The sequence below is a fragment of the Eumetopias jubatus genome, unplaced genomic scaffold, assembly GCF_037043125.1.
Source record: "Eumetopias jubatus isolate StellerSeaLion01/CBP00866 unplaced genomic scaffold, mEumJub1_p1.0 scaffold_7, whole genome shotgun sequence".
NCBI lineage: Eukaryota > Metazoa > Chordata > Mammalia > Carnivora > Otariidae > Eumetopias > Eumetopias jubatus.
Window position 1 is genome coordinate 96,276,744 of NW_028274813.1, and position 27,852 is coordinate 96,304,595.

General features: G+C 37.6%; 2 protein-coding genes across 3 annotated transcripts in view; one reads left to right on the top strand and one right to left on the bottom strand.

Annotated features, from left to right (window-relative positions):
- Window positions 1–477: 477 nt before the first annotated feature.
- PIGBOS1 (PIGB opposite strand 1) lies at window positions 478–14,746 on the bottom strand. Of its 2 annotated transcripts, XM_028099906.2 has the most exons (4): window positions 14,237–14,746; window positions 13,170–13,235; window positions 12,600–12,865; window positions 478–665 (listed from the first exon to the last, which is right to left on the bottom strand). In XM_028099906.2, exon 3 carries the CDS (start codon window positions 12,781–12,783, stop codon window positions 12,619–12,621), a length of 165 nt encoding a protein of 54 aa, XP_027955707.1. In that variant the 5' UTR covers window positions 12,784–12,865; window positions 13,170–13,235; window positions 14,237–14,746; the 3' UTR covers window positions 478–665; window positions 12,600–12,618. The 2 variants fall into 2 exon arrangements, with proteins under 2 accessions (XP_027955707.1, XP_027955706.1); XM_028099905.2 differs by lacking the exon at window positions 478–665 and having other exon boundaries at window positions 11,920–12,865; window positions 14,237–14,744.
- PIGB (phosphatidylinositol glycan anchor biosynthesis class B) overlaps window positions 14,102–27,852 on the top strand; it is a 37,684-nt gene continuing 23,933 nt past the window's right edge. The window contains exons 1-5 of the mRNA XM_088024805.1: window positions 14,102–14,593; window positions 16,416–16,548; window positions 16,975–17,095; window positions 20,838–20,942; window positions 22,360–22,490. Of these exons, the coding sequence (XP_087880931.1) occupies window positions 14,461–14,593; window positions 16,416–16,548; window positions 16,975–17,095; window positions 20,838–20,942; window positions 22,360–22,490 (623 nt within the window). The 5' untranslated portion in view covers window positions 14,102–14,460. The remainder of the gene's footprint in view (window positions 14,594–16,415; window positions 16,549–16,974; window positions 17,096–20,837; window positions 20,943–22,359; window positions 22,491–27,852) is intronic.

The following is a 27,852-nucleotide window of genomic DNA, read 5'->3' on the forward strand; positions in this document are numbered from 1 at the left end:
GGCATCAGATCGGTGTCTCCACTGTAGTAGCCAGAGTGCTGAGCAGCTGCAAAGTCGGCCCCACCCAGGGTTCCTGAGGCCCAGTATGCTCCTGCTGCAGGTACTCCCTGGTCCAGCTCCCTAGGGGCCGGAACCGCGCCAAGCGTCCGGCTCTGCCACTGTCCATTACGCCTCGCCAGCTCCTCACTCGGATCCGCCTGGGCCTGGCCTTCCTGGGGCAAGGGAAAGCTCTGGTATTCTTGGAAATGACAGGAGGGAGAAAAAGTAAAATTCTGGCAGGAAAAAATGTATTTCTGAGAGGAAATGACGAACGGGGTCCCTGCTCATACAATGCAGTTCGGATTCGAAAATTAAATTTCTAAAAGAGAGCAATTCGTTAAAAAAAAAAAAAGCAAAATGCAAAATGCGGCACAATATAAAGAATAGCCGCTGTAAGGAGAAACCTGCGAGCCTTTGCTGCCCCCCAGCGGCTTCCTTCTCTCAGCGCGGACCGGCACGTATGCGCCAGCTTGGATCTGCAGCTGTGAAAGTGGTTCAGGCCACCAGGTTACCGCTCAGAGGCAGCCAAATTTCTCCTCCAGTGTCCTCGGGGTATGGACAGTGGCCTTTGGGCTTGCTTCTGCGGGCTCCCAGGCGAAGCACGTCTGAACCAAATAATTTCACATCTAAGCAGAACAAAAATTATTGAAAACCCTAATCCAGCTTCTCTTACCTAATCTGTTCCATCTCACTGATCTGTCTACTTCCACCACAAATTCCAGCTGTCCCAACCCCATCATACTTCCAGTCTGCAGCTACTCACAGTTTACACTACAATACAATTAGCTTCTCAAATGTGTCCAATTTACAAAATCGCATATAGGATAAACCATATGAAATTGTGAAATGTTGAATATGCATCCAATCTAATGTTTATAGGGAAATATAACAGAGTAATCTCAGAGTTAGAGATAACAGATTTCATCAGGGTGATAGTGTCAAGGGATGTTCCTCAGCTGAGAAAGGCCATCAGACTGTTGTTGGTGGAGGCTGACAGGAAAAGTAGCCCCATGCTCATGTGTAAAGGAACAGTCCTAGGAGTTACTGACCAGCTAATAATTGGGGGCCAACAATGCAGCAAATGCTAATGGCTGATAAGACACTAGGAGAATCTTCCCCTTCAATCCACCCCACTCCTGCAGCCAAGCAGGGCTGTAGCCAGGAGCTTACCAAGCAGATCAAAAAACAGACAATGGTAACGTGGCCCATTCATTATCCTTTCATTCATTGAATGAGTCCAATTTATGTACTAGAGATGGAATAGTGAACAAGGTAAATTGGTCCCTACCCTCAGTAGCTTGACAGGCCAACAAGTAAGCAGTTAATTCCAATGTGGTGAGATAAGATCCTCAATAAGGGAAGTAAGAGTATTATTGGAACACAAATAAGTGACACCAAGTCAAGACTTCCCAGAGAGAGTGATGTATAAACTAAGGGATGAATAAGGTAGGAGAATGAGGGAGAAGAGAATTCTAAGAAAAGACAGCGTGGGGCACCTGGGTGGCTCAGTCCTTAAGCGGTCTGCCTTTGGCTCAGGTCATGATCCCAGGGTCCTGGGATCGAGCCCCACACTGAGCCCCACATCGGGCTCCCTACTCAGCGGGAAGCCTGCTTCTCCCTCTCCCACTCCCCCTGCTTGTGTTCCCTCTCTCGCTCTCTGTCAAATAAATAAATAAAATCTTAAAAAAAAAAAAAAAAGAAAAGAGAGCAGAGGAGAGACCTGGAGCCAAAAGAGAGCATCAGATATTAGAGCAACTGAAAGAAGCTGAAAAACTGAGTAGAAGGAATCAATCAGAAGAGATCGGAGGAACAGCAGAGGCTAGATTTTGAAGAACCCTGGAATGATTATATAATTTATTGACCATTTATTATGAATTAGCAAATATGCTAAGAAGTTTGCATGTGTCCCCTCATATATTTCTCACAATTGCCCTCTGAAATAAGTACTATTCCTGTCTGTGTATTACAGATAAGAAAACTGAGCCATAAAGCAGTGAAGTAACCTGACCACGATCATACAGCTGAAAGTGGCACAGGCAGGACTAGAACTGATAACTCATTTTCTAAATGGCTCTTAAGGTTAAGAATGGGTTTCAGAGACCAATTAGCATGCTGAAATCCAAGTAAGGAATAACAGTAATCTGGTTTAAGACCATGTCCATGAAGATGAAGATGAATAAACAGATTTGAGATATTTAGGAGAGTAAATCAAGAAGATGTGATTGTCAGTGGTGAGGGAGAGGGAGAATCCATGAAAATGCCTGTTTCTGGTTTGGGTAACTAGGAACCATTGAGCATAAGGAAGAGAACTCTATTGCAAGAGGGTAAAATAGGCCATAATGAACAAGTTTAGGACATTTTAACTTTGACACATCAGCACTGGGAGAACATACAAGTGAAACTGTTCAGTATGCAATTGAATAGGTTGATCTGAAGCACAGAAGACATGGACGGAAGCTATTGCCCAAGGGGTACTCAAAGACATGAAAGTCAATGAGCTAGTCTAGAAAATGTACTAAGAGGGCAAAGAGGGGGCTTGGTACAAAACCCAAAAGATCACTCAGTTAATGAAGTCTGAGAAAAGAGAAAAGGAGGAAGAAGTAGGAGGAAAACAAAGAGAAAAAGTTACTACAGAAACTAAATATGTTGAATATATCTTGTATACCAATTCAAAATCCTCTCTACATCATTTCTTACCCTAGTCACAGAACTGACCACAGTATACCCTGGCTTCCCATCCTGGGGCTTTTCTGACACTGCAGGCTGCTGCTTGAAACATGTACAGTCCCAGGTCCAGGATCACTAATAGGGTGGAAATTGGAGGTATCAGTAAGAACTCATGATTTTTAATACATAGAACTAGATAGAAATCGAATTATATATATTGATATGCATGTATGTATGTACTTTCCAGCACTGTCTGCTAAGAGGTCCTAAAAGCAATTATATCACAGTAGCTATAAATACATTTAACACCCAGATTTTGATTTCTAAATACCCTTCTATAATAAAAGCAACAGGCACATGATTATATCTAAAATAGCTACAAAAAAACAAATAGAGCTAATAAATAAGCAAAGATCAGGATACAGGATCGGTTGTATTTCTACACATTGGCAATGAGCAATCTGAAAAGGAAATTAAGGAAAAAAAACCCTATTTGAAATAGCATCAAAAAGAAAAAAATACTTAGGAATCAATTTAACCAAGGAGATGCAGGGCTTATACACTGAAAAGTACAAAACACTACTGAAAGAAATTAAAGAAGACTTAATAAATGAAAAGACATTCCATGTTCATCTTTACATAATATTATAAAGACAGCAATACGTCCCAAAGTAATCTACAGATTCAACACAATCCTTATCAAAATCAACATACCAACACTTTTTGCAGGAGTGAAAAAGTTGATCCCAAAATTCATATGTAATTGCAAAGCACCTTGAATAGCCAAAACAATCTTGAAAAAAAAAACAAGTTTGATGGACTCACTTCCTGATTTCAAAAGTTAATACAAAGCTGCAGTAATCAAAACAGTGTGGTATTGACATAAGAATAAACATATATTTGAAAAGAATGGACATGAGAGTCCAGAAATGAACTCATAAATCTGTGGTCAATTGATTTTCAACAAGAATGCCAAAACTATTCAATGAGGCAAGAACAGTCTCTTCAATAAATAGTGCTGGGAGAACTGGTTATTCACATGCAAAAGAATAAAGTTGGACCCTTATCTCACACCATATATAAAAATTAACCGAAAACAGTTCAAAGACCAAAATTATAACAGCTAAAACTATAAGACCTATAGAAGAAAACAGGCACAAATCTTCACTACCTTGGATTTGGCAATGGTTTCTCAGATTTGATACCAAAAGTATAAAAATGATTAGGTTAATTATACTTTATCAAAATTTTAAGATCTTGTTTATCAAAGGACACAATTAAGAGAGTGAAAACACAACACACAGAATGAGAGAAAGTATCTGCAAATTATATATCTGATAAGAATATAGTATCAGAATATAACTGAGTTCTTACAATTAAAAAAACAGCTCAGTTAAAAAGAGGGCAAAGGACTTGAATAGATATTTCCCCAAAGAAGATATAAAAATGGTCAGTAAGCACATGAAAAGATGTTTAATGTCATTAGTCATTAGGGAAATGCAAATCAAAACCATAATTACTCTTTCACATCTATTAGGTTGGCCATAACTTTTTTCAAAAACAAAAGAAAAATTACAACTGTTAAGTGAGGATATGGAGAAATTGAAACCCTATACATTGCTGGTGGAAATGTAAAATGATGTAGTCACTTTGGAAAGCAGTTTAGCAGTCCTTCAAAATGTTAAGCAGAATAACCATATGATCCAACAAGTCCAGTGTGATCTTGGATCAGTTCCCAGACTGGAAAAAAAAAATTGTCTATTGATCTAAAGGACATTGATAGGACTTGGTAGAATTTGGATAAAATCTGAGATTAGATAATATTATATCAATCTTAATTTCCTGATCTTGATCATTATATTGTAATTACGAAAGACAATATCCTTGTTTTTAGGAATTACACACTGAAATATATAGTAGTAAAATGGCATCATGTGGGCAACTTACTCTCAAAGGGTTTAGAAAAACAATAATGTGGTATGTTCAAGTGTAAATACACATATATGGAGAGAGATTAAAGCAAATGTAGTAAAATGTTGACATTTGTGGAACTGGGGTAAAAAGAGTACAAAACTTTTTGTACTCTTTTTGCACCTTTTCTCCAAGTGTGAAATTATTTCACAATAGTTAAAAAAAAAAAAACTTTTGAAAGTCTCTTTAGGAAATCCATTGGATCAAGTCTAGTGGCCCACTTAAAAATCTATCATTTTCTTGGCTTTATATCTCACTTTTTTACTCCCACTATCTGCTCTCCTGATCTTAGAGTTAGAATGGATTTGTGATGAGACTGGAAAAACCACCACCTGATTGTTACATGGAATGGAAGGCCCTGATGATATTCCTTTCACTGAAGCACTGGTGAGGAGGCCACTGACATCTTCGAAAAGCTCAATGGTGGTTGACCTTTATAGGCTGAGATTGACAGTTGAAGATGCTGCTGTAACAGGTCTCCCTAGCATCAGCTAGAAATAAAAGAATCCCCACTCATTAAAGCTACAGGCATTCCATGTCCCCACTTGTCCCAGGCCTTGCTAAAGCCTACAGGTAAGTGCACTCCACACACAGGGTGCCTCTGGATCACCTGGCTCTAGTGGCCAGAGGGGCTAGCTCTGGTGGCCAAAAGGGCTTGTGTTCCTGGGCACCACAGGATTGTAACAACTGGAAAGACATTTCAGGGCGGGCTACTATACCAAGGGCATTTCACAGACGGCCAACTGAAACACACCCCAGTCTGCCTGTGAATAAGGTCCATTTACTTGTTCTGTAGCTTTAACCTGATGGACAGACTTTAGGTTTGTCAGATATCTGCAGACTACAGAGGCACAACTGGGCATGTAGCCATCTTTGGGAAACACCATCTTTGCACCCTCCTTGGCCTCATCACAGCTTACTGGTACCTCCCAGAAAGTAGTTTCCATTCATCTTAAGCTCCAATTCTTACAACTCTTACCCAGGGGATACCTCCAGATCTCCTGGTCTAGAGGTCAGTGGGATCTACAATTGTGTGCCCAAAGGACTAGGACTATATATATTTACATAAGTTAAAAGCTGCTGCCTAAGGATCTGGCTTCCAATTAGCCTGAACCCAGGTACTGACTGAGATCACAGGCCTCAGCACAGCATCAACAGTTGGGATCCACAAGAACAAATCAGTTTACTTAGACAATCACAAACATTTCAAAGACAAATAAGAGCTAGGGCAAGGTTGAACAATAAGGTTCATCTCCTACATAAGACCACTCCTTCAAGACTGGGAGAGGTAGCTGTTTTGCATTATACTTAGAAACAAACATGGAGAGCCAAGGAAAATGAGGAGACAGAAAAATCATTAAAAAAAAAAAAGAACAAGACAAAACCTCAGAAAAAGACCTTAACGAGATGCAAAAAAGTAATCTACCTGTTGAGTTCAAAGTAATGGGCATAAAGATGCTCCCCAAAGTCAGGACAAGAATGGATGAATACAGTGAGAACTTCAATAAACAGATAAAAAATATAAGAAAGAACTAAACAAAAATCACAGAGCTGAAGAACATAACGGAACTGAAAAATACACAATAGGCCATTCAACAGCAGGCTAGATGAAGCAGAAAAATGGATCAATAACCAGGAAGACAGGGCAGTGGAACTCACTCAAACAGAGCAGCAAAAAGAGAAAAAAAAAATTAAAAAGTGAAGATAGCTTAAGAGACTTATAGAACAACCTCAAGGAGATTAACATTAGTAGCGTAAGGGTCCCAAAAGGGGAAGAGAGAAAAAGGGCAGGAAATTTATTTGAAGAAAATTACGGCTAAAAATTTCCCTAACCTGGGGAAGGAGACAGACATCCAGGCACAGGAAGCATGGAGCACTCCAAACTAGATAAATCCAAGGAGATCCACATCAAGACACATTATAATTAAAATGTCAAAAGTACAGGGCACCTGGGTGGCTCAGTTGGTTAAGCGTCTGCCTTCGGCTCAGGTCACGATCCCAGGGTCCTGGGATCCAGCCCCGTGTTGGGCTCCCTACGCAGCAGGGAGGCTGCTTCTCCCTCTCCCTCTGCTGCTCTCCCTGCTTGTTCTCTCTCTCTCTCTCTGACAAATAAATAAAATCTTTAAAAAATAAAATAAAACAAAATGTCAAAAGTTTAAGAGAGAATAAAAGCACCAAGAGAAAAACAATTTCTTTTATACAACAGAACTACTTAAGACTACTGGCAGATTTTTCAGCAGAAACTTTGCAGGCCAGAAGAGAGGGGCATAAATATATTCAAAGTGCTGAAGAAAAAAACCTTCCAACCAAGAATATCCTACCCAGCAAAGCTATCATTCAGAACTGAAGGAGATTATCTCTCCTTTTCCCTATACAAGCAAAAGCTAAAGGAGTTCATCACCATTCAACCAGCTTTAGAAGAAATTGTAAAGGGACTTCTTTAAGCAGAAAAGAAAATACACTAATAAAAAAATATAAAAGTAAAAATCTCACTGGTGAAGGCAAATATATAGTAAAGGTAGGAGAATAACCACTTAAAAAGCTAGTATTAAAGATAAAAGACAAAAGTAGCAAACATAACTATAATAATTAGTTAACAAATACACAAAATAAAAAGATGGAAAATATGACATCAAAAACAAAACATGGTGGGGGGAATAAAAATGTAGAGGATTTAGAATGTGTCAAAAAATTAAGTTGCTACAGACTTAAAATATGCTGTTATATACATAAGCAGTTATATATGAACTTCATGGTAACCACAAAGGAAAAACCAATTGTAGATACACAAAAAATAATGAGAAAAAAAGCTACACATAACACTAAAGAAAGTCATCAAACCACACAGAAAAGAGCAAGAGAAGAAGAAAGGAACAGACAGGAAGTACAAAAACAGCTGGAAAACAATTAAAATGGAAATAAGTACATACCTATCAATAATTACTTTAAATGTAAATGGACTAAATTCTCCAATCAAAAGACACAGAGCAGCTGAGTGGATAAAAAAACAAGACTCATCTATATACTGACTAAAAGACACTCTCTTCAGAAGTAAGGACACACACAAACTGAAAGGGAAAAGATGAAAACAAATATTCCATGTAAATGAAAATGAAGAGAAAACTGGTGTAGCTATACTTATATCAGACAAAACAGACTTTAAAACAGACTCTAAAAGACAAAGGGCATTACATAATGAAAAAGCAGTCAATCAAACAAGAGGATATAAAAATTATATTTATGCATCCAACATAGGAGTATCTATCTATATATAAAGCAAATATTAACAGACATCAAGGGAGAAATTGTCTGCAATACAATAAAAGTAGTGGATTTTAACACCCTACTTACCTCAATGGATAGATTATCCAGACAGAAAATCAATAAGGAAACACTGGCTTTAAACAACACATTAGATCAGATGGACTTAATAGAAAAATAGAGAACATTCAATCCAAAAGCAGCAGAATACACATGCTTCTCAAGTGCACATGAAACATTCTCCAGGACAGATCACATGTTAGGCCACAAAACAAGTCTCACTAGATTTAAGAAGACTGAAATCATATCAAGCATCTTTTCTGATCACAATGGCTGAAACTAAAAATCAATTACAAGAAAAAAACTGAAAAAAATCACAAATATGTAGATTAAACAACATGCTACTGAACAATCAATGGGCCAACAAAGAAATCAAAGAGGAAATCAGAAAATACCTTGAGACAAATGAAAATGTGAATATAACAATTCAAAATCCATGGGATGCAGCAAAAGATGTTCTAGTAGGGAAGTTCATAGTGATACATGCCTTCCTCAAGAAACAAGGAAAATCTCAAACTAATTTTACATCTAAAAGAACTAGAAAAAGAATAAATAAATCCCAAAGTTAGTAGAAAGAAGGAAATAAGAAAGATCACAGAAATAAATAAAATAGAACCTAAAAATAAAATTTAAAAATCAATGAAACTGGTTCTTTGGAAGGGTAAACAAAATTGACAAACCTTTAACTAGACTCACCAAAAAGAAAAGGCTCAAATAAGTAAAATTAGAAATGAAAGAGAAGTTATAACTGATATCACAGAAATACAAAGGATCATAAGAGGTTTCTATGAACAATTATATGCCAATGAACTGTACAACACTGCAAAATGGATAAATTCTTAGAAACACACAATCTTCCAATACTGACTCATGAAGAAATAGAAAATTGGAATAGACAAATTACAAGTAAGGAAATTGAATCAGTAATCATAAGACTCCCAACAAACAAAACCCCAGGACCAGATGGCTTCACTGGTGAATTCTACAAAATATTCAAAGATTTAATACCTATCTTTCTCAAACTTTTCCAAAAAAAATGAAGAGGAGGGAATGCTTCCAATCTCATTTTACAAGGCTGGCATTACCCTAATACTAAAACCAGATAAGGATGCCACACAAAAAAGAAAATTACAGGCCAATATCCTTGATGAATACAGATACAAAAATTCTCAATAAAATAGTAGCAAAACAAATTCAACAATACATTAAAAGGATCATACACTATGATCATTGACCTCATAGAAAGAACCCTGGCTTAGGCTATTGTAACCAGATTACCATAAAATGGGTGGCTTAACCAACAAGTATTTATTTCCCCCAATTCTGAAGGCTGAGGAGTCCAAAATCAAGATGCTGGTGGATTTGGTGCCTGGTGAGAAGGCCTTTTTCGTTTGTACCTTCTTGCTATATCCTAACATGGTGAAGAGGATGATCATCTCTCCTGTATCTCTTCTTAGGAGGGCACTAATCCCATTCATGAGGGCTCCACCCTCATGTCTTAATTACCTCCCAAAGGCCCACCTTCAAATACCATCACACTGGGGATTAGGGGTTCAACATATGAATTTTACCAGGGGTTTTGGGGGAGGTCACATTCAGTCCTTACCAAATCCTTATTTTAGAAAGAACAAACTGAAAGCCACTGAGTCTGCTTTCCCCGACTAAGCAAATTAGAAGCAATTTAGGCAAAGAATTGCAGACATTAATGCCACCTTCAAGAATTTGAAGGAGGGACGCCTGGGTGGCTCAGTTGGCTAAGCATCTGCCTTCAGCTCAGGTCATGATCCCAGGGTCCTGGGATGGAGTCTCACATCGGGCTCCTTGCTCAGCAGGGAGCCTGCTTCTCCCTCTGTCTACCTCTCTCTGTGACAAATAAAAATAAAAATCTTTAAAAAAACAAAAAAGATTTGAAGGATGTGGGCCGAGGGTCTCTATATCCCCATTCAATTCACCTCTCTGGGCCTTACAAAAATTAGATGGAAAAAGTTCTAGAGATGGATGGATGGTGACGGTTACACAACAATGTGAATGTACTTAATGCCACTGAATTCTACACTTAAAAACTGTAAAAATAATGTATTTCATGCTATGTATTTTTTTTACCACACACAAAAAACAAACTAGATGGATTATGGCAGAAAACAATGGACTATCTTAATTGCCATTATTCTGGATAGAGTTATCCTTTTTCTTTTATTTTTTAAAGATATTATTTGTCAGAGAGAGAGCACAAGCAGGGGGAGTGGCAGGCAGAGAAGCAGGCTCCCTGCATATAGGACTTGATCCCAATCATGCCCCGAGCCGAGGGCAGACGCTTAGCTGACTGAGCCACCCAGGCATCCCTCCTTTTTCTTTAAGACAGCTTTATTGAGATCTAATTCCCACAGTAAAGTCCACTACTTTAAAGTGTACAATTCAGGGATCATCAGGGATATTGGCCTGTTACTTTCTTTTTTTTGTGGCATCCTTATCTGGTTTTGGTATTAGGGTAATGCCGGCCTTGTAAAATGAGTTTGGAAGTGTACAATTCAATACTAAAAATTATATTGACAAAGTTGTCACTGACCACCACTATCTAGTTCCAAAACATTTTCATCACCTTAAAAAGAAACCCTATATTCTGGCAGCCACTAATCTTTCTCTGCATTTGCCTGTTCTAGCCATGTCATATAAATGAAATTATAACATATGGCCTCTTGTGTCCAGCTTCTTTCATGTTTTCAACATTTATTAATGTTGTAAATGTCACCATTTCATTAATTAAGGCGGAGTAATATTCTATTGTGGGCTACAATTTATTATGCATTGATAGATATTTGTGTTATTTCCACCTTTTAAGCTATTATAATAATGATGCTTTGAACAATCATGTACAAATTTGTGTGTGGACGTTTTCACTTCCCTTGGATATCTACCTAGAAGTAGAATTACTCGGTCATATGTAACACTGTTTAACTTTTTGCATAACTGCCAAACTGTTGCACAGCAATTGCAATTTTACATCCCACCAGCAGCCTATCAGGGTTTCAATTTTTCCCCATCCTTGCTGACACTTGTTATTTTCCATCTTTTTGTTTGTAGTCATCTAAGTTTGTGAAGTGGTATCTTATTGTGACCTTGATATAAATGGCTGCAATATTTTTACTAGAAAAAAATTAACTCATTCTCTGCCACTTGGTATGTAAATACTAAACTGACCAATGCATCATTCTCAAAAGGAGGATCAAAAGCAGTTCAATTTAAATTGATGTTAGATAGGATTATCATTCTTTGGATACAACAGGATCGTATATTCCTGCTCATTATCATGTGACTTGACTCTGCACCCTGTACAAAGTCTGTCCCTGCCCTTGACTTTTGAGCTTGACCATGTGACATGCTCTAAACCAACAGAATATGAGATTTGACATTTGCCACAAATGAGCAGAAGCTTACAATTTCAAGTTTCCTCTCTGTCTCAATCCTATATTCTGTCATATCCCAGAAAGGAGATTCTCCTTGAGCCTGGGTCCCACAATGAGAAGACTCATACAACACAACCCCCAGTCTAGCTGTGTAGTTCAAGCAAAGCTAAGCCTGTCACATGGTAAACACTTGGTATATGAACTAAAATCTTAATGTATATTTTTATGTGCATAGAAGGAAAAGTCTCAAAAGCTTACACTAAACTGTTAAAGGTGCTGATTAAATCAATGTATACAATAATTTTCACCTTTCAGTTTGTTCATTTCCGTACTGTTTGAATTTTTTAATGTACATGCACTATTTTCGTAAATTTTTTCACTCCCTTTTTTAAAAATTACCCATGCTGGCCTCCATTGAACATAGACAGCTTAGATTAAGTTATAATAAATTTACTTTTCAAGAAAAAGCAATCAATAATAAAAAATGAGTTGATTTAAATAAAGCATCTTGTACATGTGATTACATTGATAGCTCTCAGTGAAAATACAAGCTTAAGATTATTAGAATAAAAAGTAATTATCAAAATTACTTTTCAATTTCAAATTTCAAATTTCAAAAAAACATTGTAACTATATGAAAAATAGCTTTATAACAAATTAGTTCCACCCTTTGCACTATTATTAATGCAAATTTGCTTAGGTCAAACAAACAGATCTGTGTCATATTTGCTATCCTATATAATACCATCTAGCTTAACTAAAACCTCAATTTGATCTGAGCTACCCTAATTCTCAATTTACTCCTTCATTCTGCCTGGGGCTAAAAGACTGCTCAAGTATACTGAATCGGCTAACTGTAGGCTACTTGAGGGGCATTCTGCCTGAGGTGGTTAACTTGATTCACTCAGCTATAACCAGTACTATAAACACCATTCCCAGCTATTTTATATATAGAGTCTTGTCATCCCTTGATCCTGTATATGCTGCATTTCCAGAAAAATAAACGTCAACTGGGAAACAAAATATTCTTTAACACATTCATTTTAGTTTAAAAATGACAAATAAAATTAAACATTAAAATTGACAGTGCTTGTTTTAAAATCATTACCTATTATTTGTGTTTAAAATATACTTGAGAAGTTTTTACTAGATTATTTATAGTCAATGTATAATTTCAATAGAACTTTAAACAATTACATTTCAACTCCATGTAGTATTAACTTTTCTTCTCTTCTGATTCTTGTGCCAATTTCAACTTTTCTTTTAATTCCATCTGATCTCGGTAGTATTGTTCAAATATTGGTTGATAAATATACATCCCTCCAGCAATTCCAAGGATGCTAGCAAAAAGCAGTTGTGGAAGAGTCAATCTCCCAAACATTTTTCAACAAATGTCGTACAGTGCTTTTGCCACACTGTGTTTTTGAAAAATTACAGTCCACATCCAGGAAATATCTTCAGATCTGTGTACAAAGAAAATGGAAAGCAAAGCAGTAACTTAGCACAACATCCTTTTAAAAGATTCCAGGTCACTACTTTCTTCCAGAGTGAATAGTATTTTCATCATAATATGTAAATATCACTTGATTTAACTAAAATAGGAATATAAATATACAGGGAATATGACAAATGAGGATTAGGGGATGGTGTAAGACAAAGTTAAATCCTATTATAGAATTTTCTCAATGGTTTTAAATAAATAATTCTTAAAATGGCAAAAGTTGGGGAGAGTCTGGGAAGAGAAATCCTCTTTATACCTTTACATACCATCATAAAACTAACCACTAAAAGAAACAGCTCCCCTCAAAAGCTGAAAGTGATTGCCAATCCAATCTGGAAGTAGAAGAAAGAGAATTGTTACTTTTCATTATTTGCCCTTTTTTACTATTTCATGTTTTTTGGCAATATGCATAATTAAAAACAATTTTTAAAGCAGGCTAAAAGATTCTATGAGTTCCCTTTGATGCTTTAGAAAGTACAAGTAGACATCAAACACATGTAAATAACCTGCCATCCATTTTTTGAATTTTATTATGTTATGTTTATCACCATACATTTTTTATAATATAAAGATTTGACTGATTTACTTTTAACAACTGAGGAGTAAAGACTCCAGTATTTCTCAGAAAGTTATATTTGGGAACACCATAGTCTCTGGAGAAAATAGATGTTTATGAAAGAGGAAAGCAGAGTAACGGATTTACATATTTTCTTACAAGTCTTTCACCCTCTCCTAGACCGGCCCCCGAGGTTACAGAAATCATTAGTGGCAGAACCGATACTAGAAACTGGATTGTCCTTAACATCAATAAAATGTAATTTAAACTAATATAGGAAAGAAATGCCTGTTTGCTCTTGGACGGTTAACTAGATAAACGACAGCTTACAAAGAATGCTATAGTTCATCGGCTGCTGAGGGAGGGAGAGAGGAAGAGAGGAAGGGAGGAAGGGAGGAAGGGGGAAGGGAGGAAGGGAGGAAGGGAGGAAGGGGGGAGGGGGGAAGGGGGAAGAGGGGAAGGGGGAAGGGGGGAAAGGGGAAGGGGGAAGGGGGAAGGGAGAAAGGGGAAGGGGGAAGGGGGGAAGGGGGGAAGGAAGGAAATCGTAATTATCATTACTATTATCATTACCACTTAAACACCTCCGACCGTTCGTCTGTCGCTCCGCGTCGCTGACCCCGCCTCTCGTCTGCCCTAGCCTAGGGGAGCTGCGGCTCTTTCCAGCAGTCTCCGGAAGAGAATACAGGGCGCAGGGACCACGAAGCCAAAGGAGGGCAGCAATCCCACGAGAAGGATAAGCCAAAGAAAAAGCGCAAGCGAGTTCGCGACAAAGCTTACCCGTGCCAAACAAACCTGCAGCACTCCGCAGCGACACAAACTTCGGGGGGTCGGTGTGAGGAAGCTGCCTTTTCCCAGCTACCTCCGCGCCTGCGTGTGACGGCTGCTGCAGAGGCCAAACTTAGTGAGCGGAAGAGCAACGCGTGTTACTCCAACTGCAGTCTCCCTCATCGCGGGGACTGAGGTGTCCGGGGATCCTCAGCAGACCTCGAAGTAGGTGCAGGATGAGGCAAGGGGGCGACGATGGCCGACTTTTTTTCCGCGGTCTCCAGAACCGCTCCCATGAGAAGATGAAGCTGCGAAAGAGAAAGTCAACTTTGTACCTCAGTCCCCGGAAGAGCACCGAGCGCCGCGGAGGTGAGCGGGTGGGGTCTTCCAGGCGGTGGCGGGAAGCCGCGGACCCTGAGCTAGGGCTCCATCTGCTGGGCGGGGTTGCCACGAAATCGTAGTGCACTCGAGACCGGATTCTCCGTTCCTGCCGCTTGCGTGGCACTTTGTTCTGCATCAGTTAGTTCTGCCGCGGCCGTGCGAAGCGAGTTGACATGACGTAGCCATCCGCATTTTAGAAAGGGGACTCCCGCGGTGGGAGTTACCTAAGGTTTCGCAGCTACGGAGGGACTGATTCCTGGGGTTGAACCAGGTCTGACTCCCACCCCATTTATTTTTCCCACCCCCACCCCCGCCTTCTCTTTGGTCCGATGTGATGATGACAGGAGCAAAATCACCCCAACAAGTGGGCTTTTGATCTGTCAGACGGGGTTATTTAATATAAAGATGGACTTCTCATTCATTCAATAAATATTTTGCGCCTTGTATGTGCGGAGCACAGTGTAAGCGGCATGAAAAGAATGCCGAGTTTCCCTTTGGAAACCTGAGACCGAGAAAGGGGAGAATCGTTTTGCTAAATGAAGGAGGAGAGGTAGCTGGGCCCGAGTTCTCGCGCTCTTTTCCCCTAACCCTTCCGTTGTTAGAAGTTGGATCCCCCAGGGTAAAGATTAGTAACGATGGAAAATTACCATACGTGTCACAGGTATATAGTTGAACTTTTAGGTATTCAAGATCACTTGTTCAGGGGCCAGCTCTGAGTACTGTTTATTCTGCACCAGTCCACAGAGTAAAAGGGTTTTCTTTCAGCATTAAATAAAAAGGGTTTTATTTCAGTCGGGGTGTTTCTTTAAGTGCTTCTGAAAGATGAGATGGGGCCTGTGTGTTGTGTTGAATGTACCAATTGTCTGAAAAATATTTAAATGTGTTTCTGGAGAATAAGGAAGGAGAGTGGCAGGAACCTAGAACTATAGCAAAAGACTCAAAATGGATTAGAATGCAAACACAAATACTCAGGAGGCCAAACAAGGGTCTGAATAAATAAATCACTTTCTATTAAAGAACCAGCCAGTTGTTGCCAGTTGAGCTTTGTTGTCAGATCTTAGTTGTGAAATGCTGTAATACAGATTTTAATATAAAGTTGGATTTCTAATGTTGACAACTAAATTCACATAAAAAAAAAACACCTCTGTATTCAGCTTGCAAGCTGTCCAGTTGTGGCAAAGAGCAGGGCTATGGAGGCAGCAGATAGACCTGGTTTTGAATCCCGTTTAGTCATTTACAACCTTTTTGACTTTGGACAAGGCAGTGTAACTTCTTCGTCTCAACTTCCTCATATGTGAATGGGGCCAATACCTACCGTTTAGCATGATTTGGAGGATTAAATGAGATGAGGCATGTGAAGGAATGAACTCAGCGCCTTGCATAGAGTAAGCATCGATAAGGGCTATTTAAAAACATGCAGAGGACTGTTTGATATATATAGAAGAGTTGATCCTAAGTTAGTAATTTGTTAGCTAATTTCTTTCATTAGCTACCCATATAGGATATCACCTAATTAGCCTAAGGCCTTAGTTAACTGTATCTCTTTTTCAGTGTTATCTTACTATTCTCCTTACACAATTAATTGCAGAAAGATTGGTTAAATGAAAGGAGCGGTGATTTCCCAATGGTGAGGCTCCAGCCCTCGTATAACTGTCAACCCAGGTCTGCTTTGAGAGTAGTGTGGCTGGGCCAGAGTTCTCTACTTCACAGAGTCTGAACAAGGTGCCGACCAGAGCAGCAGATTTTAGTTCTGCAAGTGGAACTTGCCTGACTTTTGTGCCACAATTACTTGTTTTGTTTTGTTTTTCAGATCTTCTTGGTGAAAACATTTATCTTGTCTTGTTTACCATAGCATTACGAATATGTAACTGTTTTTTAGTCCAGACAAGTTTTGTTCCAGATGAATATTGGCAGTCTCTTGAAGTTGCACATCACATGGTTTTCAAATATCCTTTGTAGTTTCTTGTCCATACTAGAAATGTATATTCATCTTAGAAATTGTGCCAGCTTCTATTATATATTTTCAATCAATTTTCCATATATTCTCTAATTTTAACTTATCAAAGTATACCATTATTTTACACTAATATTTCTTCTACCTTTCTTTGATGTTAATATACTTGACTCAACCTTTAACCAGCAGATATTCCCATAGTGCTCAGTACTGTGGAGGATATAGATGAAGTAAAAAACACATTCCCTTCTTGAAGAAGTTATGAGTTTAATTGGCCAATTGCATTTTTAATTCAAATAACCAGTATAAAATGCTGTGGTTTTAAGCTTCTTTATCAAAAAAATAGAAATTTTTTATGCACAGAAATCAAATAGTTTTTGTTTCAGTGCTATTTAACATTAGTCCTTAATATTACTAATTATGGTTATTTGACCTGGGAATGGACAGAAAGATTGAGGGGTTACACTTATCCCTTAATCTTTGCAAGCATTTACAAGATTCTGCATCTTTTGGGAAAAGATAGTGTTCAGCTGCTGGTAAGTTTAAATAAAAGTAATCAAAATAGTTATTAAAAGTCGATTTATTCCATCCTTTTTAAAAGGCTAATGTATATTAATTCAGTGACATTATTGGTATCACAAAGTTTGTTTTTAAAAAGATACTGTTTCTAAACTCTGACCATGTCTGGGCAGCCCACAGTTTAAAGACATACTGTGATGTGTAACCCCTCATTATGTGCTGAAACACAAAACTGAGCATGAAAGTGTCCTACTTAAAGGAATCCTGTTAAGATATTCAGACTTTCAGAATGACTACATTTTATATTAATTATTTGGACTTTAGAAGTATTCTTCTTTCATGAAAGAATCACACGAGAGCAGTGTTGTATCTTGTTTTTTTAACTTGTGAGCAGAAGACCATGTTATATGAGCTTATGAAAATTGCATATAAATCCATTCAGGATTTAGTGTTGAAATTAAATCTTAGAGAAAATTAATTTGACAAGAATTTAATGATATGCACAGTCATTGTGCTATGTGTGTAGTAATTAGGCAGCAATAGTAAGTAGGGTTGTAATTCCTAGATCATGAACTTCTGGGGTCAGTTGCCAAAAGAAGGTACCAAAGAACTAATGGTGCCAAAGTTTCTCTAAACTCACTCTCGAGATCCTTTAAGCTGTCCTCAGACAGAAGTTTGGGCCTTCCCCATTTTCTGTAGGGAACTGGCCCAGAATTCTAAAGGCGGTCCAAATCCTGAGGGTTTCTTGGAGCCTGGAAAGACGCATGGAAGGATCATGGGGAAGGAGAATTTAGAGCAGTAGCCGTTTCTCCCATTGACACATGTGGAAGTTAGGGGCTATAAATTCCCTTCTGTCAGGGCTTCTAGATTATGTAGGGTAACCATAAAGTCTGGAACCACAGGCAAATATACATAATGTCATCAAGGATATCTTATATCCCAAGAAGTAGGTTATATTATGAATGAAGGAGTCTTTAAAATAGAAAAATTCTTATTCCTCCAGGACCTATCCACTTCCCTCAACCTTTAGCTGATGCACCTGGCCATTTTGTGATTTAAAGTAAGCTTCCTGTAGTCCCCAGCCCCAGCCCACTGTCCCCCCAGATCCTCTGTCCTATCTGGAACTTGGCCAGGTGGAGAAACATAAAGATGCTATCAGTTAGTCATTCATACTGTCGTATTGATTATTTTAAACATAGATTACATACTTTTGAAACCAGAAGGGGTCAGAGAAGTAAAATAAGTAGACCAAGGTCACAGCATATTAAAAGCAGAGCTAAAACTAGATCCTAGGTTTGCTTATTCATAGTCTGGTGCTCTTACCAGATAGCATAGCTTCTCCCTAAACTGCATAAAGTGTGTATACAGAATTAGGAATGGCTTAGAATTGCACCAATATGGTAGCCTCTAGCCACATGTGTCTATTGAATATTTGAAATGTGGCTAGTCCACATTGAGAAGTGCTATTAGTATAAAATTCATACTGGATATCAAAAACCTAGTACAAAATAAAAATGTAAAATGTTTCTGTAATTTTTTTATTTTGATGAAATAATATTTTAGATATATTGGGTTAAACAAAATAACTAAAATTAATTTTACCTGTTTGGGATTTTTTTTATTTTTTAATTTGGCTACTATAAAATTTTAAGTTACGTACATGGATCGTGTTATATCTCTACTGGACAGCACTGGCTTAGAACACATTAGAAGAAAGGGATATAGAAGGGAGAGCTAAATAAGGTACCACAGTGGGGGCTTTCAATAGTCAGAAGACATGCAAGGGCATCTGACCTCTGGAGCTTAATGGAGGGATCAGGAGCTTAAAGAATAGGAGAATGATAAGCTGCCAACACAATATCATACTCAAGGTTTACCCCTTGCATGTTCCTTCTCTTTGCCCCACCCCTCTACTTTTTATTTCCAAGAGTCGTATGCAACTATTATTTAATTCTTCTCAGGTCCTTACTATAAACCTAGAAAATTACGGTATCTTAAAAGTCTGGAGAGACTTCTAATAACTGGGAATTTACATCTCCACTTATTTTTGTGTTGAGCTAAAATCTACCTTCTTTTATTTTTATTTTTTTAAAGATTTTATTTATTTGAGACAGAGAGAGAGCACGAGCAGCGGGGAGAGGGAGAAGGAGGCTCCCTGCTTAGCTGGGAGCCTGACATGGGGCTCTCTCCTAAGACCCTGGGATCATGACCTGAGCCAAAGGCAGACGCTTAAACGACTGAGCCACCCAGGCGCCCCAAATCTACCTTCTTTTAATTCAAGATTTCTACAAAACAACCCTTCAGAAAGTTTTATTTGTTCAGGATAAACATCTCCATTTCTAAATATTATAATCAGATAATGTCCTTTAGACATCTTATAATTTATTAGTATCTGTCTTAAAATGTAGGTCTCCAAATTGAACATAATATTGAAAGCTAGGGTAACTAGTTCAGAATATAGTGGAACCATTAATCCTACAAATGTTATACTTCTGTCAATGCACAAGGATTCTTTTAGTTTTAGTGGCTTCCTCATACTGTTGGCTTATATTAAGTTTGTAGCCAAACTGACTTCTCACACGAACTACTTTCAGGCCTGAGAGGTAAGAGTAAAGCATATAGATCTCTATGCAGAGTAAACAGAAGGTATGTATAGAGTTGCCTTTTGCTGTATTTTACAGGGCAGAGTTTAAGTGAAATTATGAAGTACATCATACCTTTAAGACTTAAACATTTATTTACAGATTACTAACAAAGAAGAGGAACATGTGTTAGAAGTGTTAGAAGGTGTTAGAAGCCACTGACACCTGAAAGTAGAGCCACTCTAATTATACTATAAAGTTAATAAAGGTTGGTCCAACAAAAATACAAACTTAAATATATTTTTAGAAACACATCTTTTGAACAAACCTAGATTAAATTGTGCTCTATCAGTGTGTTATTTTGTTAATGATAGCTGTGACATTTTAAAACTCTCAAAGATGTCATTGTGTAGCATTAGAATTACTAGCTGTAATTAAGTTATAATACATTTACTCTTTAGTTTTGCTCTTAAATTTACTTTTTAATGTCATCTGATTACTATGTTTCTGTAATTGTAGAATACTTGTCCTTTTATGGAAAAAAAAGTAATTTTATTATCTATATTGCAGGATGGGGAAGTAATGTAACTTACTAAGTTAAGAGCACAGGCTTTAGAATCAGGAAGACCTAGGTTTGAATTCTGGTTTCCACACTAAGTAGCTGTGTAGCCTTGAGAAAATTATTTAACGTCCCTTTACCTCAGTTTCCTCGCTTATAAGGCAGTACCTGTCTCACAGGGATTGTTAGGAGGACTGAATGAGCTGATATATATATGTAAAGTACTTGGTGTGATACCTATCACACATTACTATAAGTGCTTCATAAAAATTTAACCTACTGTTATGCTAATGAAAATCACTAAATGTGCTTCTAAAATAGAACCTTAACACAATGAACTGTTTTGTTGGCTATCTACATTAAAAGTAGTAGTGTTGTAATATATAAATTACAGAGAGAAAGAATGAGAATGATAAAACTACCTCGGGCATTTCCCTGAAAAATTAATGTAATTTTTTTAGAAAAGCAGGTATTTTTGCAGAATAGAATAATACATTATGTCTATTTCTGTACTAAGAATCGCCTTCAGTTGATAGTTGGATCAGTTTGTTGATTTCTTAATTCTGTGTGAACTGGTACGTGTTTTTTAATATCTTCTTTTTTTTTAAACTATTGAAGATTTGGATTCCTAGACTTGCCCAAGCACTTCTGTCTGCTATAGCAGACATTAGACTCTACTCAATAATGAAGCAACTAGAAAATCAGCAAATGGCAAAATGGGTGGTAAGTCCTAAACACTTTAAAAACTAGTCACTTCATTCCTAACAGCATGAAGCACATGGAAAAATCAGTTCTCAAAACAGCTTCAGAAGATACTTTGTACAACTTTAGAGAGGTACTTCCATAATGAAGAACAGCAAAATGCAAGTGGTGCATGCCATATCGCTCCTTCTGATTGCACCCTGGGTGATTGACGCCATTGATGCCCACCAAATCTTTGAACCCTAGGAACAGCCTTTGGAAACACTGCAGTCATCAAAGCCATCAGAGTCTTTGCCTCACTTTCTGTAAAATTCAGTAGGAATAGTTCTAATCATTGCCTACCTCACAAATCACCTACAACCTTTGTTCACTACCTCTAGCGACCTGAGACTGAGCCTAAGAAGTATGTTTTCAATGAAGCATTCTTTCACCTCTAGCTAGAGTGTTTGAAATAGTTAGACTCTGTAAGGGAGAAAATGTGGTGTAGAAAACTGTCCTTTGTCAGACTGGCTTATTTCACCGTGGAGAAATAGATTCCTCATATCACATTCAAGTCTTGAATGGATTTTCTCATTGAAACCATGTCCTGAAGTGTGATTGGATTCTTTAGTACTGTGGTTAACCTTCCTTGGCTCTTTCTTAAATTAAATAAACTTATACAAGGTAGCTTTGAAATCTTACTACCTTTTTAGTACTGTTTCTACTGGAAAATATGTTCCAAATTCCAAGTGACCAATTTATCAACAAATTTCTGGAATATAATTTATTGTTAATTTATTAATAAAAATTTAATATTATTATAAATAGATTCTTAATACATTTCTGCAGGGAGTGTGTTTATTTGCATTAAAAAGACAGAATGGTTTAGCGATTGAGTCCTTGTTAATGGATTCAAGGATAAAATCAGTCTCTTTATTTTGTGCTTACATACACAGATGAAGGCTCAACCTAAAATGGCAAAAGTGTAATGCCTTTGAAATCCTTCCTCCAAAGTAGTAGTACTAGTTTCTTCTAGTTTAAGAAAAGCCTCAAATCCACAAAAATTTGGAACATTTTTTAAAGGCTGTATTTGAAGAGATAGGAATCTAATACCACATGTTTAACATCCTTGCACCAGCTAACAAGTTTCTTTTAAGACGTTTGCTTTGTAGACTTGATGCTTCTGTGTGCATGTTCTTCCAAAAACTGGTTTATTATTTTAGTCAATTTACCTGAAAGTATAAACTTGTTAAATTTAACACCTACATATCTGGTATTATCATAGATCTGTGTGTAATGTAACTTCTTAAAAACAATGTTTGGGCATGCCTATTTTCAATATCATTTGCATTTTGATGTGATTTTTGCAGTAGGTAGACTTGCCTTTTTCCATAGAAGAAGATAATACTGAGCTTTTCCATTTCCCACTCCATATATGTTTGCTTATAATTGTTCTTAGTTTTTTTGCCAGTTATGCTCTTGGTTCACATGGTATTGCTGTACCAGAACTCTTACAAACACCATGGAAACTGTTCTCACTATAATTGCTCTTTTCTACTATCCTTTGGAAGGTTCAAAGTCTATGAACAGGTGAGATACATTACTGTTAATAATTATGTACAAAACATGAAAAATCTTAAATATCAACATATTGTAATGTCTGGTGGACCCCCAAATGTTCATGAAGTTTATTAAAACCACATCGTCAGTTGATACATTTATTATAGTAGGAAATAGATATATGCAAACTAGGTAATGAAGGGCAGTTTAATAAAAGGACTATGTACAAATGTTTAGGCAATGTTTAGAAAAACCAATATGGGGATAACCGTAGTAACCCCATGGGCTAGTCATAGGAGGAAGTTTCTGCTACCCCTTAGGCCCAAGGAGAGGTAATTGTAATGGCAATCCATACAAAGCTGTAACTTAAGAGAGGGCCCCAATAGGGGACATGCACAGCCAGCCTTTAGTCATAGCAAGAAGAGAGCTGGGGAAATAAAATGCCCTGACTTAAGTCTTCTGCCCTCCAATCAGTCAAGGCCAATCAGAAACCAGAAGTGAGCTCATTGATATAGTTCAGGCAGGTCAGCTTCCCTGCATATAGAGCAAGTGAAGAATAGAAGAAAATAGATCTGGAAGGGCAAATAGAAAATATATGGACCCAGGAGATTGGGTCCAAGATGGCAGCATAGGAAGATTCTGAACTCACCTCCTCCCTCAGACATACCAAAACTATACGAACATATGGATCATTTCTTTCCAAAAAAGAAATGAAAGCTAGATGAATTGCTGTCCACAACAAAGGGTAAAGATAGGTGGAAGAGGCAGAGACACAGTCCCACAGAAAAACCCCATCCGCAGCATGGCAACACACAATAGGGAGGGATCTCACCAGCTAGCACTTCTTCCAGAAAAGCAAGGCTTTGATGCCCCACATCAGGTACTCTGGCCCCTGGGATCTGCACCAGAGAAACAAGCACCCAGAACATCTGGCTTGGAAAATAAACTAGACATCCAGGTGTCCCAAGTGCTATAGGAAGCTGAGGTTCCCCACTTGGATGTCTCATATACAGTCTTGGTTACCCTTGAGACCCAGTGGAAAAACAGCCATTTGAAAAGTGTCCAGCAGTGACCCGCCAGTAGGAGGGATGGTGTGGAGGTCATCCCTGTGGAGTAAGGGGTTCAACTTCACATCAGGGACCCCCTGCCTGGGGATCTGCATCAGGAGTGTGAGTCCCCATAATGTCTGCTTTTAAAATCAGTGGGGCTTAACTCCAAAAGACCGAGAGGCCTATAGGAAACCTAAACTCTGCTCTTAAAGGCCTAGAGACAGTATCACTTGCTTCAAAAACCAGGAAAGAGGCATCAGTTTAAAAATTACCTGACATGAAGGAGATTTATTGACAAATTTTAAGGCATGTACCAGAGAGGCTGGGCACTTTCCCCAGGAACAGAAGTGCTGGTAGATATCGTTTTTCTTGCCTACCTTCAGCCCAGCTAGCCCAACACTGGCAAATGACAGTTCTGACACTTTCCATCTACCTTGCTAGCATAGTTTGCCCAACCCTGGCATGCCCCTACAGACCTGTGCCACCCAACCCGGCAGGTGCCCCTCCAAAGCAGCTGCCACCATGCCATACCCAGGGGGCAGCCTCTGTCAGGACTGGTACCCCTCCATAGTGACTCCAGTCCTGGGTGAGACAGGCATCCCTGCCCACCAGCACACCCACACCAGTTGTAGCCTGTCACAACAGGAAATCACACAGCCCATACGGAGGATAGCCCTGAAATGCCTTGTTCTTGTGACCAAGGAGAATTGCACTTCTAGGCCCATGGGACACTACCTTTAAACCAGAAGACATAGCTGACTTACCTAATACCAAGACTCAAACACAGAGAGTCAGATAAAATGAGATAGAGGAATATGTTTTAAATGAGAACAAAACAAAACCTCAGAAAAAGAACTAAACAAAATGGAGACAAGCAATCTACCTGATAAAGAATTCAAAGTAATGATCATAAAGATGCTCACTGAACTTAGAAGAAGAGTGGATGAACTCAGTGAAAACTTAAGGAGATAGAAAATATAAAAAAGAACGAGTCTGAGCTGAAGAATATAACTGAAATCAAAAATACATTAGAAGGAATTAACAGCAGATTAGAGGATGCAGAACAGCAATCTGGAAGACAGGGTAGAAAAAATCATCCAAACGGAAGAGCAAATGGAAAGGAATTTTTAAAAATGAGGATGTGGTAAGGGACCTCTAGAACAACATTAAGCAGACTAACATTCACATTATAGGGATCCCAGAAGAAGAGAGAGAAGGGGGTAGAAAACTTATTTGAAGAGAAAATAGCTGATAACTTCCCTGACCTAGGGAGGGAAACTGACATCCAGGTCCAGGAAGCACAAGAGAGCCCCAAACAAGATGAACCAAAGGAGGTCCAAAATAAGACACATAATAATTAGGATGCCAAAAAGTAAAGATAAAGAGAGAATCTTAAAAACAGCAAGAGAAAAGCAACTAGTTATATACAACAAAACACCCATACAACTGTTAGCTGATTTTTCGCAGAAACTTTGCAGGCCAGAAGAGACTGGCATGATATATTCAAAGTGCTAAAATGAAAAAACCTACAACCAAGAATGTTCTACCCAGCAAGGATTAAAGGAGAGATAAAAAGTTGTCCAAACAAAAGTTTAAAGGAGTTCATTACCACTCTACCAGTCTTAAAAAAAATGTGAAAAGAAATTCTCTAAGCAGAAAATTTAAATAAGAAAATTATGAAAGAAAAATTTCACTGGCAAAAGCAAAATACAGTAAAAGTAGTAGATAAACCACTTAAAGCTAGTATAAAAATTAAAAAAAAATTAGTAAAATCAACCACATCTGTAATAATTAGTTAAGAGACAAAAATATGTACAATATGATATCAGATACATAATCATGGGGAGGGTAACGCACTGTGCTCTTAGAATGAACCTCATGGCATTAAAAACCAATAACAGATACACAAAAAATAAAAAGGAACCCAAGCATAACACTATGAAAGTCATGAAATCACAAGAGAAGAGAGCAAGAGGAAAAGAACCAGAGAACTACAAAAACAAATAGAAAACAGTTAACAAAATGACAATAAATATGAACGTACATATGAATAATTACATTAAATGTAAATGAACTAAATGCTCCAACCAAAAGACATGAAGTGAATGGATGGATTAAAAAAAAAAAAAATCCATCTGTATGCTGCATACAAGAGACTTACTTCAGACCAAAAGACACATACCGAATGTGAAGGGATGAATGTAGATATTCCATGCAAATGGAAGTGAAGAAAAAACTAGGGTGGTTAATGCTTAGACAAAAATAGACTTTAACACAAAGACTATAACAAGAGACAAAGAAGGGCATTATATAATGATAAAGGGATCAGTCCAACAAGAGGATATAACAACTGTAAATATTTGTTTCCGACATAGCAGCGCCTATATATATAGAGCAAATATTAACAGACCTAAAAGGAGAAATACAGTAGTAGAAGGAGACTTTAAGGCCCCACTTACAACAATGGATAGATCATCCAGACAGAAAATAAGGAAACAGTAGCTTTAATGACACATTAAACCAGATCGGCTTAACAGACCTAGAATATTTCATCCCCAAACAGCAGAATACACATTTTTTTTTGACATGCACATGGAACATTCTCTAGAATAGATCACATTAGGCCAAAAAGTCTCAATAAATTTAAGAAGATTGAAATCTTACCAAGCCTCTTTTCTGACAACAGTGTGATACTAGAAGAAATCATTTACAATTAAAAAAACTGGAAAAAAGTGAAGGCCAAAAACATGCTACTAAACAAGCAACAGGTCAACAAAGAAATCAGAGGGAATCAAAAAATACCGTGAGACAAATGAAAATGGAAACATAACATTCCAAAATCTTTAGGATGCAAAAGAAGCAGTTCTAAGAAGGAAGTTTATAACAAAAGAGGCCTACCTTAAGAAATAATAAAAATCTTAAACAATCTAACCTAATCTAAATTTAGTGAAAAAGAACAAAGAAAACCAGTTAGTAGAAAAAATAATAAAGATCACAATGGAAATAAGTGGAGACAAAAAAAAAAATAGAAAAGATCAGTGAAACTAACAGCTGATTCTAAAGATAAACAATGTTTAAAACCTTTAGCCTTGGGGCGCCTGGGTGGCTCAGTTGTTAGGCGTCTGCCTTCGGCTCCTGGGATCAAGCCCCGCATCAGGCTCCCTGCTCCGTGAGAAGCCTGCTTCTCCCTCTCCCACTCCCCCTGCTTGTGTTCCCTCTCTCACTGTGTCTCTCTCTCTGCCAATTAAATAAAATCTTGAAAAAACTAAAAAATTAAAAAATAAAACCTTTAGCCAGACTCATCAAGAAAAAAAGGACTTAAATCAGAAATGAAACAGGAGAAGAGGAGAAGTTACAGCCAACACCATAGAAATACAAAGGATTATAAGAGACTACAAAAAAATTATATGCCAGCAAACTGGACACCCTAGAAGAAATGGATAAATTTAGAAACATAATCTTTCGAGACTGAATCAGGAAGAAACAGAAAATTTGAACAGACTGATCACTAGTAATGAAATTGAATCAATAGTTGAAAAACTCCCAAAAAACAAAAGTCCAAGATCAGATGGCATCACAGATGAATTCTATAAAACTTTTAAAGAAGAGTTAATACCTATCCTTCTCAGACAATTCCAGAAAATTAAAGAGGAAGGAACTCTTCTAAATTCATTCATTATGAGGTCAGCATTACCCTGATAACAAAACCAGACAAAGACACTACAAAAAAAACCAAAAAAACAAAACAACAACAACAAAATTACAGGTCAGTATTTCTAATGAACATAGATTCAAAAATCTTCAAAGAAGTATTAGCAGACTAAATTGAACAATACATTAAAGGTATCACTGATCACAATCAAATGGAATTTATTCCAGAGATTCAAGGATCATTATGTGAAAATCAACATGATATACCACAACAAAATGAAGGTTAAAAATCATATGATCATCTCAATAAATGCAGAAAAAGCATTTGACAAAATTCAACATACATTTATGATAAAACTTTAACAAAGTGGATACAGAGGGAATATACCTCAACATAATAAAGGCCATAATATGACAAACCCACAGCTAATAACCATACTCAATGGTGAAAAGCTTGAAGCTTTTCATCTAAGGTCAGGAACAAGACAAGGATGCCCACTCTAACCACTATTATTCCACATAGTACTGGAAGTCCTAGCCACAGTAATCAGATGAAAAAAAAGCACCTAAATTGGTAAGCAAGAGGTAAAACTCACTATTGGAGCTAACATACTACATATTGAAAACTGTAAAGGGTGCCTGGGTGGCTCAGTTGGTTAAGCAACTGCCTTCAGCTCAGGTCATGATCCTGG

Bases quoted from the DNA above. Each gene is read 5' to 3' on its own strand.
- PIGBOS1 (XM_028099906.2), bottom strand. From the start codon at position 12,783: ATGTTTGGGAGATTGACTCTTCCACAACTGCTTTTTGCTAGCATCCTT.